This window comes from Molothrus ater, chromosome 1, assembly GCF_012460135.2.
Source record: "Molothrus ater isolate BHLD 08-10-18 breed brown headed cowbird chromosome 1, BPBGC_Mater_1.1, whole genome shotgun sequence".
Classification (NCBI taxonomy): domain Eukaryota; kingdom Metazoa; phylum Chordata; class Aves; order Passeriformes; family Icteridae; genus Molothrus; species Molothrus ater.
The window spans coordinates 97035445-97051602 of NC_050478.2; the positions used below are offsets into that span (position 1 = coordinate 97035445).

A 16158-nucleotide genomic window follows, 5' to 3' on the forward strand; every position below is an offset into this window, starting at 1 on the left:
AAGTGTTTATACTGGGTTTTTTTCCACTTGTGAGGCCATGAGGAGCAATTAAAACTCATTCATCAGTAGTCAAGAAAACAGCCAAAGGTTTAATCCTCGAGTAACAGAGCCCCAATTTCAAAGAAGGTGACCATGGATCTCTTGTCTAATGGTATCCCCTGATCCAAAAAACACACCTACAAAAGATCATTGTACAGAACACACCAAGGATCCCTAACCATGAAAGTACATAAATCTGAAAGTCTGTTTTGTCTTAGCCACACAGCTGACACTATCATTACAGGTGAATCCACTGACTTTGGTTTATTACCAATTTTTATACGTTTAAAGACTTTTGGTAGAAGGACCTTACCCTTGCCTTCTGCTCCATTTCCATCATTAATCTTTCATGCTGCTCAGCTATTGCCAGTGTTGCAGAATGGACCTTCTGATATATCATTTCTCCTTCTCGTGTTTGAAAGGTGAACAGCCCTTCTCCTGTGTCGCACATCCTGCAGGGAGATTTAAGCAGAATGGAAAGAAAAAAAATGAGTATTGTGTAATTTTTATCTAACTATTACAAAAAGTGAATACCTTACAGTAGCAAATGCCAACTTTAGAGATGTAGTTAAGCTCTGAAATTCCAAACACTAAACATCTGCAGTTATTTTTAGCATTGGAAAAAAAACATATTCCAAGAGATGGGCAGAACTTCATTAACATATTTTTTAAATTCAGTTTTAATCAACATCTGGATAGTGAAAAAGAACCTTTAGCATGGAATAAAAACTTGAGGTAATAGAGACAGTTATTTCTGTCATTTTTTCCAAATGTCTGCACCAGTAAGTGTGAGCTAAATTTAATTATTTTAACCAGTTGATGCCAGAAATACATAGTACATTGTGACTTTGAAAAGCTGACATTTTAAGAGAACACTGACCAACTAAAAATGCCATTATGGTTAATCACTACAAAGATGATGCATTGAAAGACAGCATTAAAAGGGTTAAATTATTACTACCTCTGTCAGTATATTTATGTGAGGCAGCAGCATCCAAAGTTATCCTGGTAATAACAAAAGCCATTCAGTCCATTTGAGAATAAGAACAGTTGTGAAAGAAGATTAAATAATGAAAAAAAAAGCCCTCCAGAAATAAAATTTACTTTCTTCTTTTGAGGGAGCAACTGCTGCAGCATTATTCAGAGAAAGAAGAGTGGTACACAGTAAATACAATGACAAAAAGGTCTGGGAAATACAGGAAATAGGAGTAAGAAATAATGTTAGATTGCTGTGTGACCATTATTTGGAGGATGTACATGCTGTTAACCAGTGGTGCAATGCAATGTATTTATATTAGTAGTTCTATTATATTATCAGTATCTGATTTACATATTTTTTTATAGACTACTTGCAGTTTCGGAAATGGAATTTCAAAAATCCTTTTTATTTGGTCTGATACCTCCTGAAGAGATTTTCAGTTATCTGTGACAGAAAAGTGTTGACTTGAGTCACTGATGCATAACATGCATCAATAATAGAGAGATTTTGATTTGCCTTAAAACATCAGATTCCTTTATTGTTTTGGATGTTTACATTATTTTTAAAGAAACCAAATTTTGTTAATAGCCCAGCTCCTTCAGCATGGTCCCATAAAGCCCAAAACTCACAGAATTAAAAAAAAAAAAAAAATAGAAAAAGGTGTCCCAAATAGTTCAACATTCAAATGAGTTTTTAAATATTATCTTTAGAATTTGCATCCCATATTGTGTATGATTATTTATGCATTAAATTTTACAAAAAGAAATTCCCATCAAATAAACATACAGATCTATATTACTTTAATTAAATAACAATTTAAAAATATATCCTACAATATTATATGCACACACACAATTATACTGCAGCTTTTTGAAAAGACAATACTTTTTTTTCATGAGTCTTATGTTTTTGTCAAATTAGGATATGGCTTCCTAAACAATTTCATTTAAAAAGTTATCTGAACATGGCTGTTATGCTATATTAGGGACTTCTGAGAGTTCAGCAATAGCCTCTGACTTCAAGGTTGACCAGTGGAAAAAAAAACCTTATTAACACAAAATCTTTTCCTGTTCACTGGAGGAGACATGCTACTGTGAGCCTTGTACAAAGAATTTATGCATGTCTGTGTTCAGGAAGAGCCAAAAGTATTGGAGGCAGAAACAGTAAACAGAGGTGTTTCTGAAAAATACCTGGTGAAAATACTTTGTAATGATCAGCTGAAGTATTGAAAACAAATTCATATCTTAAAAATACATGATTAACAATATTATCCATAATTTTGGAATAATACCAGTTTTCTTCACTGAAAAATAGAAATAAAATAAAATCCATTTTATAGATAGGTATTATTTAATCAGTGTTAATGTAATGTGCTAATTAAGAGATTTAAAATAGAGCTTTTTGTATTAAATTCCAATGGAGATCAAGATCCCTGCTGTAAACATTTAAGACATATTATATCCTTAGACAGAGTCCTCCAAAGAGCTTCTGGTGGAAATAAAATGTCCCCAGAGTTTTGTGACATTATGGCAACAGCCTTTCAGATCCCTCAGGGCATCATATAGCCAGTACTCTGCTTTTGTGTAAAGAGATCTTAATAAAATTCAAACAGCGTGAAATGGAAAGTCTGGAAAAAAGGATGGGGTTTCAGAAACTGAAGGAAAATATGATCTTTTTGTTGGTTTCAGAGGATGAAAAATCTTTTACAGAGATAAAAACAAGGAAAAGGGGGAAAAAGTAGGCAATGGGGCATGATTAACATTGATGGACTTAGCTGCCTGTTTTCACCACACAAACCCCAACCACCCCCACTGCCTGCCAGTGCAGGGTCTGTGCCTGGCTGGGGGCACAGTGCAGGCGGTGGCACTGCCACCTCACCCCCTGCACAGCACACTGCCCTGCCTCCCAGCCTCAGCTGTGGTGGACATGTCACACCAGGGGTGGGAAAGCCATTGCCAGCAGCCGCCCCATGAGGGCTTCCCTGGCTAGTGATGGATGGTCTGCACACAGCTGCTCAAAATTGGAGGTGAAGGAGAATTGTGGGCATCATTTTTTAAAGTGCTGAATTCCCCTATCTTGACTTGAAGTTTAATACGACTTAATGCCCCAAAGAATTAAGTAGTTGTTACTTGGCACATCTGAACCAAGTGAAAGCAGCAAAAATTGTTAGCGTAAAACATTCTTTTTTCCATTTAAACTTCTTATGAATAATGTCTCCCAAGGAGATGAATCCCTTTGCCATAGTAAGGTTGTCCTGTTCATCTCCTCAGAGCATTGTTCCATTACTCTGAAGTAAAGTGAAAATCTGAGTTTAGACCTTCTAAGTCTAGTCTAGTCCCATCTATTTTTCTGTTCTATTCTATTCTAGTTATAAACCAAGATGAGTAGCCTCATTAGGGTTAGGTTCAGTCTTTCCTAAACAAGGAAACATAGACTAACACAGAAGCACTCCTAAGAATGATGAAGATGGGGACAGGGAAAGGGGGCTCTCTGAAGCTTAAGGGTTTTGCCATAAAAGCAAAACCTTTACATATCTGGCCAACAGGAACAGATAAGCCCATGAGCTGAAACAAGACTTGTCTTGTTCTATTTATAGTCCAAACAAAGTCAGTAGGACAAAAAGCTATTATGTCTATGGCCCTTCTAGTTGTCAGATAACTATCCCTATAAAGCTCCAGTTTAGGAGGTTTAGCCTAGCAAATGTCTTGTTAACTTCTCTGTGTTCAAAGCATACATGGTTGATCAATTAATAACCAATTTAATAACATTTTCATAACTTTTACATGCCCTAAAATCACCTTTGCGAAGAGGCAGGACAAAGGTCTGGGCCTCCTTTTTCCTGGTACTGTCTCAGTTAAGCAGCGCAGTCCTACCAACTTGGTATGACCTTCACTGTCAGAAAAATGTCACTGATTTTGTATGCTTCAATTTTTTTATGAGATACTTGCAGTCTGCGGGTGCTTGAAAAATGCCGATCTATTTCTGTGTTTTTCAACTTTGAAACAGAGATGTCATTAACCTATGCTTTAAGATATTTAAGGATTCAATGCATTAAAATGCATGAAGTGCTTTTACTGAAACAGGAAAGTGCATTTTTTTTCATAAATTATTACAGAATGATATAACTGGACAGACAGTGACACCACTAGCTAAACAGTTCTGCAAATAATTGCCATTTTTAAAATTCTTTAAAAACTGCAGCAGCTTTCCACAACTATCACCATCAGCAGATCTGGCTCAAGAACCAGGAGAGAAAATACAGAGGAATGTGGGAGCTCAGCTTTTGGCCTAGGACAAGCTGGATTCAGAGATCAGCAGTGAAAGTTCTTGCTTTCATTGAAGGTAGAATTTCTGTTCAAGTCATAGAGATTTTCCTACCACTATTTCCAGACATTTTTCAACATGTCCCAAATTCATACAATGGTTTCCCACTGCCTTTGCTCAGTATGCAATTTCTGCCTTTTAGATAAGAGTCAATACTGTATATTAAACCATGTAGAATTCCCTTCAAAAAGGAAACTTCATTGACTTGACCATCATTTATAAAAAGTACTTTTTCCCAGATAAAAGTTCATGCTGTCATGTCACTGGTGAAATATCTTAAAAGTTTAACAGTGCAGTATTCAGCAACTGCATGAGAAGACAAGAATTTGACATATCAGCTTCACTATTTCCATTAGGGGTAAAATCTATTTTCACAAAAATGAAGGTTGAATGAAAACTAAAATGCCCAGAAAAATTATTGTCTTGTTTTAAAATAAAAGATAACTTACAATTACAAGTAGAAAAAAAATTTAGCTGTTCATATATCGACATTTAATTTTTAATGAATTTTATTTATTTCTTTTTATCAACAAATAATTTGGGATTAAAGAAATAATGGCTGATTTATAGACTCAAACTTGTATCAAATTACATACAAATAACTAAAAAGAGGTAATCATCCTCAAATAGAAACTGAAAATACATCATAAAAAAAGTCTACTCTTAATGATTAATTGCTACTAATAACTATAAATATTAATAACTTATAGGTAATAAATATCTTACTTTAGCATTTCCAGTTCTTGAAAAAGAAATAGACTTTAAATTCTTAAATGAGAACAGATCATGACTACGTATTGTCCAGTAGCAAGTACCAAACTGGATGTAATTGTTGTTGCATACTCCACAGCTAGAGTTTGAAAAATGCTTTCATTAAAAGAATGGAGCTGTTTACTCAGACACTTCAAGGCCCAAAAATTAAATTAATAAAATCACAGAACCACAGAATTCTTAGAATTGGAAGAGACCTCTGGAAATCATCTGGACCAATTCACCTTTCCAAGGTAGGGTCACCAAACAGGAACTTGTCCCAGTGAGTTTTAAAAGTCTCCAGAGAGAGAGACTTCATGACCTCCTTGGGCAGCCTGTTCCAGTTCTCTGCCACCCTCAACGAAAAGTTCTTCTGCATGCTGAGGTGGAGCTTCTTGTGTTTCAGTTTATGGCTATTTGCTCCTTGTCCTGTCACTGGGCACCACTGAAAAGAGTCTGGCACTGTTAGCGTTCAGAAACACATAATCATGTACGTGATTATATGCAGGTGCTTTTATTAAGAGCTCTGGGAATCAGGGGTGTTTTCCACCCAAATCTGACTCCGACCATACATTCGAGATGATCGTGTTTTTATATTCTATCGTTATATAACTTTCATGTTAATTATTAAACTTATATTGTTCTATTGTATACATAGATTTCAGCTAAGCATAGCCCCCCTAAATTTCCCACAGAGCTTCTCATGATTCTTCTTATGATTATATAATAATTACATTTAATTACTAAACAAACATCACATCTAGCAATTATATCATTTATCATACTGCTTATGCAGGTGCAGTGATCTGAGAAAACACAAAGCCTAACATTTTCAAAGTCTATCTTTAACATTTTCCAGGGCTTCACTATCAGCACCACCCTCTTGGCACCTGCCTTAGAGATGTTTGTATGTATTGATGTGAATGCCTCTCATTCTTCTCTTCTCCAGACTAAGCAGGCCCAGCTCCCACAGTCTCCCCTCATAAGAGAAATGCTCCGGACCCCAAATCATCTCTATGGCCCTGATGGACCCTCTCCAGTAGCTCCTTGTTTTTCTTGTACTGAGCAGCCCAGAACTGGTCACAGCACTCCAGATGTGGCCTGGCTAGGGCTGAGCAGGGCGGGAGGATCAACTCCCTCAGCCTGCTGGCCACGCTCTTCCCAAAGCATCCCAGGATCCCATTGGCCCTCCTGGCCACAAGGGCACTGCTTGGCTCATGGCCAGCTTGTCACCCAGCAGGACTCCCAGGCCCTTCTCTGCAGAGCTGCTCTCCAGCAGGTCAGCCCCAGCCGGCGCTGGTACCTGGGGTTATTCCTCCCCAGGTGCAGGACCCTGCACTTGCCCTTGTGGAACCTCATTTGGTTTCTCTCCACCCAGCTCTCCAGCCTATCAAGGTCCCACTTAATGGCAGCAGAGCCTCCAGCTGTATCAGCCACTCCCCCAGTTTTGTATCATCATCATCATCATCAAACTTGCTGGGGGTACATTCTCTCCATTAGTCCAGGTCATTGATAAACAAGCTGAATTAGGCCAGTCCCAGTATTGATCCCTGGGCAATGCCACTGACTGCAGGCCTCCAGCTGGGTTCTACTTCTCTGATCATGACCTCTGAGCTCTGCCTTGATCCACCTCACAAGTGCTTAGCTAGGTAATGCTCATTTCCTGTATGCCAAAGAAGCCTGGTCATATGGGACCAGGCCTGTTACTTCTAAGATGAGTAATAAATAAAAGTCAGCCTTTCTTTAAAGCCTTGAAGCTGTGGCTGTCAGTCATGAAAAGGAACTAATTGGTATGCACTATCTAACTCTGAACTGAGATACTTATTTTTTATGTTGCTACAGCTTTGATTTTTTAAAAAGTGGTGGAAACTAGCAATTTTGCCTCCAATTTAATTAGATTATCAGTGGAGACACACAAACACTATCTCTCTTGTGGATATATAACTTTTGTTCTTTCCTTGTTTGTTGTTATCTTAACTTGAGCTAAGCCATTTTGACAGAAATCCTGTTTCTTCTTTGTGTGCAAGGACGATACACAAAGCATACACTAAAGACAAGCCAGCTAAGCAGCAGACCTCACTATAAAATGAATGCTAAGCTTCCCTGAGGGTCCAAATTCTTTGCTCATTCCAGCCTTCAACACATGCTAGCTTGCTTCCTGCCAAAGTTGGGCTTTTCTGAGAAAACAAAACAAAACAAAAAAAGCAAGGAAAGCAAATAAACTCTTTGTGGCAAGAACATATTTAGATAAAAAGCTCCCTTTATGCCTAGGAATGCTTATCAAGATGACTGAAAAATAAACTATGCATGCTTTTATGAAATTTTAAGTCAACTTCTATGTTGAACGGATAGAAAAACAAAGGCAGAAAAAAGGAAATCCTTATAAAAATTCCTAACTTGCTATGGAACAGGCAAAAAAGGGACACTTTGCAGGGGAATCCATAGGAAACAAAGGTATCTTCATAAACAGAATATGTATGGAAAGTTCTATGGGTGGAGCAGAGAGAAGAAAATTAATAGAAAATGTGCACAAAGTGTAAATGATCCAGGTATGCAACTTTGGCAGCAGACGTGGTCAGAAAGACTCAAAGCTGAGACAAGGTCGGTGAAAACAGGGAAATAGTCCTGTGAAAAATCTGTGTTTGGGAAATGAAGATCGTCAAGGTGAAGCACAGAAATGGTGCAAAGTGCAACATCCAGAAGGAGTAAACAGAGAATCTGAGTGTGCTCTGTTACACATTCCCTATGGGAATAAAGAGTTAAACTGCCATGCCTTGCTGTCAGCATTTTAGAGTTTTATCTGGAGTGTCAAAAGGATAACCTAGAAATTTTATGATCTGAGAAGCAAATAATGAAAATGTTTTGATATATGAGGTGTCTGTCTGCCCCCCTTAATCATGGTTATTTACCAGCAAGAATATACAAGAAGAAAAAGCAATTATGCATGCTATCTACTAATTGCTAGCCATAGGCATTCCTCCATCACACTTATTGTCATATTTTTGCACTTAAGCTGAGGTGGGAAACTTTACACTGCTCTTGAATATGCTTGAATATCCTCGAATTTGGCCTGAGTTAATACAGGGAAGCTCGAATATTATCAGACCTTTGATATGGCTCAGTAACTTGATCATGGAGCTTAGCCCCAAAGATTTGTTCAAGGTCAGATCTCGTGCTTCTTGAGTCATCCACAGTGTTTTCAACTAAATGCTCTAAGGGATCTCCACACTATCCGTGTAGCTTTCCTACTAAGGCCATTTATAGAAACATTTTGAAATTCTGAGAAGGAAAACATTCACAGATGGAGTGGAAATGATTGATGATGATTGCTGCCAGGTAGGTGGAACACCACCACTCAGAGGAATCCAGCAGTCCTTCTCTAATATTACCTAGAGGATCTTAATGCATTCTGAGTTGGAAATCTTTTAAAGACCTTGTATGCAGCAAAATCTTATGTGCTAGTCTGATGAATACACTGCTAGTCTTTCTGAGCAGAGACGTGATACCCTAAAAATTTTCCCTGTTATAGGGAGACTTATAGGGGGACTCATTTTGTGAGTGAATAGTATTTTTTCATTATAAGATTATTTATTTTTCTGCCTAAACCAGAAACCATTTAAGTTGTATAATATACCAGAAGCAAAAATTTTCTCATTTTTCTTTGTTTTAAGGACACATAGGACACATTTCTCTACAGTACTGGTGGTAATTACGCCTCTTGGGATACTTTTTCTTTCATTGACTGTGCTGCCTCTACAGCCACTGTCTCTGATGCCCCATGTGATAGCACATTTAGACCACCGGGGCATATGAGGGTTACCAACCTATTTCTGCATGCCAGATATTTCCACTTTTTGCTTAATGGAAGTGCAGAAAGTGGCGTGTGACTTTGTCTGGACTACATCAATGATTGTCCACTAGCATTATAAACCTCTATTTCATTTCCACAGGGTTTACCCCTGTCTATCATAGGACACAGCGGAAAAATATATACTTTAGTTTTTTTCCTGAGTTTCAGTTTTGATAAGAAGGAAGATTCTATCTGGGGCTTATTTCAGACCACTTTTATTTGGTTGCTACCAAGCCATCCGTACTCCTATCATTAAGATGTTCTTGTTTGTATTAATTACTTTGATATATCTGAATAAAATTAGCTAGTGCTGAAGAGTTAAAGATAGTAAATAATTCTCAATGTTGGTTACAGTATAAAAAGCAGCAAACTGGACTCAAAGTCAGGCATAAGAGGTGGAATGTGGAGATTGATGTGCAATTATGAAATATGTCCATATGTAATATCAAACATGCTGTGCAGAGGCTCTGTTTTCTATTTCCTAGATCCTAGAAACTAAGCTGTGGTGTGAAACTAAGCTTGTCCACCAAGGCTGCTCTATCACTTCTCAGCTGGACAGAGGAGAGAAAATATGAGGAAAGGTGTCTGAGTTGAGATAAGGACAGGGAGAGATCAGTCACCAGTTACTGTCAAAGACAAAGCAGACTCAGCTCAGGGAGAGTATTTGAATTTATTGCCAATCAAATCAGAACAGGCTAATGAGAAGTAAATCCAAATCTTAAGAATATCATCCACCCACTCCTTCTTCTTTCCTGGGCCTTAATTTTATTCCTGATTCTCTACCTTCTTCTCTCCAATGGCACAGGAGGATGGGGAAAGGAGACTGCTGTCCATTCATTTTTTCTGCCCCTCCCCTCCTCCTCAGTTGGATGACTTCTCAAACTCTTTCCCTTCTCCAGTATGGGATCTCTCCCACAGGAGACAGTCCTCCATGACCTTATGCTACATAAGTCCGTCCCACAGGCTGCAGCCTTACACAAACTGCTCTGGCATAGATACCTTCCAGAGCGTTTTCCTTCAGGAGCAGACTGCTCCAATGTGGGTCCCCAATGGGGCCAAATGTCCTTCCAGCCAATCTGTTCCAGCATGGGTCTCCTCTCTCCATGGTCCTTCCAGCCAATCTGTTCCAGCATGGGTCCTCTCTCTTGTCAGGAGCCCACAGGTCCCTGACAAGAGCATATTCCAGGCTTCCCACAGGGCCACAGCCTCCTTTGGCATCTACCTGCTCCACTGTAGGATCCTCCACGGGCTGCAGGTGGATCTCTGCTCCCCCATGGACTTCCAAGCTGCCTCACCATAGTCTGCCGGCAAATCCCAGCTCCATGCCTGGAGCACCCCCTGCCCCTCCTTCTCCCCTGCCTTTGGTGTCTGCAGGGCTGTATCTCATATTCTTACTCTTCTCTCTGGCTGCAGTTGCTGTTCTTCAGGGTTTCTTTCCCTGCTTCATAAATCCATTGTCCCAGAGGGCTACCACTGACCCTGATGGGCTTGGCCTTGGCCAGCAGCAGCTCTGTCTTGGAGCTGGCTGGCACTGGCTCTGTCAGACATGGGGGAAGCTTCTGGCAGCGACCCCTGTAGTCCCCTGCTACCAAAGCCTTGTCACACAAACCCAATACACCCAATACCAAGACATTGTTCCTAACTACTAGAAGCAATACTCTGGAGTCCAAGAAGTAGAAACTAAGTAATTTACCATATCTACATTTTTTGTCTCTTCCTGCTTTATGGACTATTTTCATAAAACATGACCTAGATGTTTTGATGGGGGCAACTGAACTATGCTGTTTGTGCTTTCATCACCTCTAAGTAAGAAATATTCTAAGTTGCACATGCAAATTACCTTCTTTCATTAGTATTCAGTTCATATTATTTAAGAAATCAGTGCATGTAATTAATGCATATGTATATATAAAACAACCCACTTTATGGAGACTTTTGACACTGCAACATTTTCTTTACAGAAAAAGTCACACTTATTAAAAGAAAGAGAAGATAATAAAGCCAATTGTTGACATGTTTTTAAATATACAACACATTTGCATTTTTCACAGTTTATGTAATAGAACAGACATGAAAATGCTGTTAGATAATTAGCTCTGTTAATTTGAAGAGCTCGGGTTTTGTTGGTAATGGTGAAATACTATTTAACACCATTAATTAATACTATTTAACTACTGGACTAGCATCTATCCTTACCAGCTTTGTGAAAGATAAACCAAGCGCTCATATATTACTATTTTCATTTTAGTACAGAAGGAGCAGTTATGGCTGGCTGTACAACACACCAATGTAAAACACTGGTCTGATAAAGAGTTTGAAAGACTACCATAAGCTAAATTTGTCTGACTAAACCTTTTCACTCACCATGGTTTGGCTATTATTTTTCATCTCACTTTTGAACAAGAAAGATACAAGTTCCAGGTGCTGGAATCTGGGATCATATGCAAGTACAGATATTTCTACAGGACTTCTGCAATCCTGTTAAGAGCTATTATTCCCCAACAAAGACAAATATCCCATAACAATACTATTCAGTTTCTTTCTGTATCTTTAGGAGCAGTACACAGGGGAAACAATGTTTAATCTACATTAATACTGTTGACTTTGACAAATAAAAAATGTGAAATATAATACCCAAATAAGGCCGTTACTGGTTAAAATAAATGGCAGTGTAATAGTACAGGAGCCCTGTGGCAGCACATCACTACTTGCTATAAGAAAAACAATAAAACTTAGTGACTCAAGATCTTTATTTTCTCCCTTTTTATTTTTTCTTTTGGAGCCCTCCAGGACTGTTATCTTCAGGACTATTCCTCACTCAGGGTGCTGGGGATGGAAATTTTGTCAGATGATAATCCCTAGAGTCTGCATTAATTCTGAACACAATAAGATATAATTCTGGAGTTAACTCAATCCTCTCTCAGAAAGGAACTGTTGTTTTAAGAAGACATTTGCCAGTTAACAGATGTTAAAACAGTAACAGACAAGGATTGAATTTGTATAGGTATATCTGTTAATTTTATTTAATCTTTGAGAAACTTGAGATATTTAGAAGCTGTGACACTGCACATAATATTTGGAATACCTGATGATGCTCAACTTAAAGAAGGTGGTCACCTCCAACTTCACCCAATCTGTGATCCTGGGATTCCAGTTTTGTAATAATCCCCAGTTTTGCATCTACACATACCTATAAGTAGGATACCATGAATTTAACATTTGAAATCATCTACAAGTGCTTTTCTTGTATAATGTCTCACTGACCTTTTATTTGTGGATTGAATGGTATTGGAAACAAACTGTGCCTTCTGTGAAGCAGGCAGATGCTGTGTTTTTGTCATTTTATTTTGACAGCCAGCATGCAAAGTAGGTATTTCCTGATCAAAGTATATCCACATAAGGAGAGAAAGAAAAATTTCTGGAGGGCTGAACAGGAATGAACTAATGCAATTAATGTGTTTGATTGATGAATAATAGCAGAAAAATAGAAGTAAAAATTATGAAGGAAGTAATACAAAGCCATGTTTAGAGCCATAGAAACAGGAAAAAAAGATGAAGTAGTCGCAGGCACAATTTTAACACGCATCCGAAACATCAATTTTCCCAGTTTATGAAGAATGAATGCTGCATTCTCTCATTTCAAAAGTGGGACACAAAAAGTGTGAAGAAATGATGAAAGGAGCACCCTGAGCATTCTATGTTGAGTTTTTTGAGTATTTCAAAATAAGCACTTCAAGTGTTCCTCCCACCACTTCCCCATTTAAATGCACCATCAAGAGTGATTTCAGCCATTAAAGCATTTATGGTCAGTCATTTCTCTGAAGCTTTCAGCACATTGTGATTTTATTGTGGTGGGGATTTAAGCACTGCTGACTTCTCTCAATGTCAGTCCACCTGCAAAGTATGAAACATGCTGCTTTGACCATTGTGGCCATAGAGGAATTTTCAGAAAGTCAAATGCAAATATTATGGGCACGCAGGGCTGTCCACTCACCATGCTATGTACATACACTAATGAGTAATTAACATATACTAATGACATTCAAGGACTCATCAACACTAATCTCAGAAGTGGTAGGTTGTCAACTCCAACAGCAGCGACCCCAGGGGTAGGCAACAGCGCCAGGTATGAAACAAGGCCGGGATTTGTTTAAAAAAAACAAAGCTGTATCTGTCAGACACTGAATTAGAATTGAATATCTTGGCTGAAGGCTGTGGTTCTGGCCTGAACTTTAGCTAGACATGTATGCTGACACCAGTGGTCAAATAGTGCCTTCATTGGGAAACTGAGTGTGCAGTAACATCAAAAAGTAATCACAGAAAATGTGCAACCCCCACCACAAGCATTAAAAATTCACTGAACTTGCGCCAACTTGCTATGTGTGGTATTTAATTTAGTGAGGAAACATGACTTCACTCCCACTTGCTTTAACTTTTCCTCTTTGACACAAGCCAGGCAGAAGTGAAGTAGACAGATTTTCCCTGTTCTCTCAATTGCAAACAGCAGCAATTCTGTTATGGATCAAACAACTCCCACTGCATTCGCCTGGCATCTCTGACTCCAAGTTTGATTGTGTATAAGACATTCTTGTGCTAGTCCTTTCCTGCAGTGGAAAAACTCTCTGTAAGGTTTTCTCATTAGTCTGATAGCTAAAATCAATTTTAGTTTGTGTTTAGGTTAGTGGCAGCATGATAACATCTTGAGAACCCTTGAAATATTTCATATCTTCAAAATTGTTCCATAAAATTTTGTTCCATAAAAACAGAGACTTCTTACAATTACACAGGTAAGTGGGAAGGAAAAGGTATAAGTGGATAAAAGAGGTGTAGAAACAAAGAAATGGAAGAAGATAGTCCTGCAAAAGAAAATCATCACAAATAATCACATAGCTTAGATCATACTGGAAAAGGACAGGAAAAGAATATGAAAGGATGAAAAAAAAAAAAGCAGAAAGCATTATTTACAGTTTATAGTTACATACTTTGGGCTCCCTACATATTTCCCTATAGTACCATATATAATATCTCCTGTCTAAAACTTCATGGGATGCAATGGCCATTTTCTGACATTTTGATAAATGTCCATTTCCACATAATTAATATCAATCAGTTATGCTGATTATATTCTTTTTGTTGAGTATCTACTATGAGTCCTGTGTGAAACTACTGATTGGCTAAAGACATATTTAATGCTATCTTTAGTGAGGATTTTGCTTAAACTGAAGAGGTTTTAGCAAGAATGGTGAGAACTGTGGTCATTGTGCTCACATGCCACCATTTAATATTCCCTCAGACCGGTTCTCTGCAGAGCACTGAGTTACTATTAATTGACAAGAAAAGCACCTTAACAAGTCTGCCAGAAAAGGGGAAAAACAAAGACTGAAAAACAAATTTGGGATAGTATAATCTAAAAGTATGAAATCCATCTTGTTCAATGCATAAAATTTTTAAGCACAGCATGCCTGCTCTCTGCCCAGGGAATCTGGGGCATTGTTTGAAAGCAAAATGAAAAAAGCAATCATCCTTTGCTGTGAAAAAAAAAATACTAACAAGCTTCTTTAACACTGGAGTTTACTTGTCTAGTTCAATATTCCAGAGTTTAGGCTTCTACTGTTCTACACTGACTTATACTTAGACACTTACTGTTCTACACTGGCGTTTATAAGAAATTTATAACATGGAACTGCTCAGAACACTGGAATGTGCCAATCCCTTCTGTCCACGATTCTGTATGCCAGGTTTAAAACCTCATGAACTATAGTTGCAATACCTACTGCTTCACCAAAAATTTATATACAGTTACCCAAACAGAAATCAGTATTGGGAGCAAAAGAGAAGGGGTAAAAATCCCTGATGTGCAGAATGATACATAATGTGTATTCCTGGTTCTTATGTAGCAAAAGGTGACCCTGCCTTTACCAGACACTTACACATAATAGCTGGGGCATGTTTGTGGCTATTCCACATATGCCATTAAAACATTTTGAATATCCTTAGTAACACTGGAAAAGTCTTTTACAGTATTTCCACATTTTGTCAATCTGGAACATTTATATTACAGGTATTCTTTACATCACAGACAGATTCTTAGTCTCCAGATGAATGCTAATATACTTTTTCATTTTTTGTATATTGCTATTTCTACTTTTATTTCACTGATGGTGCCTTTTACCAGCTTTTGACACTACTTCCATGTGCACAGAACACTTTTGCTTGGCTGTCCTCCATTTCATCTGTGTTTCTAAAGCTGAGAGCTAATCATACATTTTTTCTTTTTGTTTTTTTTCCTTCCTCTCTGAGAAATTGGTCTCATGGGCCCTAAAGAAGCATCTGGTAAAAAAGGCAAAGTACCTGTGGAATGAAGCATTTGAGGTTGTTTTGTCAACATGTGCTAATGACAAACACTTATCCTGGACAATGTCTTCTTGCTACCTTTGCTCATATCTTCCCCACTTTGTGATTACATACTGCTCCTTAGGTGATACACATTTCCAAACCCAGCTACCTTCTGGATTTTTTTTAAGAAGTCTCTCCCTATCAAGTTCTGTCTTACCAGCCAGTTTAATTACCACACTCCTATTTCCTATTCCACATGCTTAGCCCATTCTGTTGTGCCATCCCCACATACTTTCCCTTCCATTTTCACCAATCTCTTCAGTTTCTCTTGGTCCCAGCAAGCTCTTTGTTTTATTGCTCTTTGTTCTCTGATGGCAGAAGCAGAATCTTAGATGAGCAGAGATACACATGATCAAGCCTTCATTAAATAAAGGGTTGGCGCCCTCATCTGAAAGAATTTCAGGGTTTTCCATTGAACCATCCCCAGGACTATATAGTTTTCTGCCCTTAATCCCATTCCTGACCCATAAATGATACTTATGGTAAGACAGTTTCAAATGTTTTTGACTTTTTAAGCATTGCATACTAGTAAATGCAGTAAGTGATGATAATTTATATTTACCGTCATAATCAAGTTGATGAAATTTCAGCCATTTCAGGTAAATAAAATCCCTCCTGGCACTCATCTCAAAATGTTGTTTTCAGAAAGTGTATCAGGAACCATTTAAAGTATCATTTTAAAGAGGGGATATTTTTCAAGTTGGACAGAGAATTATTAAAAAAAATAGTAAAGAAATGTGAAAATTTGCTTAGATATACTGGTTCAAGCAAGCCATGCGAATACAATGTCATATTTGACTTTTTGGCCACTGACAGGATA

General features: G+C 38.0%; 1 protein-coding gene across 1 annotated transcript in view; it reads right to left on the reverse strand.

The window, feature by feature from the left end:
• The window catches only part of DOK6 (docking protein 6), a 240952-nt gene that overhangs the window by 60332 nt on the left and 164462 nt on the right, over positions 1 to 16158 (reverse strand). Inside the window, exon 6 of the mRNA XM_036378992.1 lies at positions 353 to 491. Within this exon, the coding sequence (XP_036234885.1) occupies positions 353 to 491 (139 nt within the window). The remainder of the gene's footprint in view (positions 1 to 352; positions 492 to 16158) is intronic.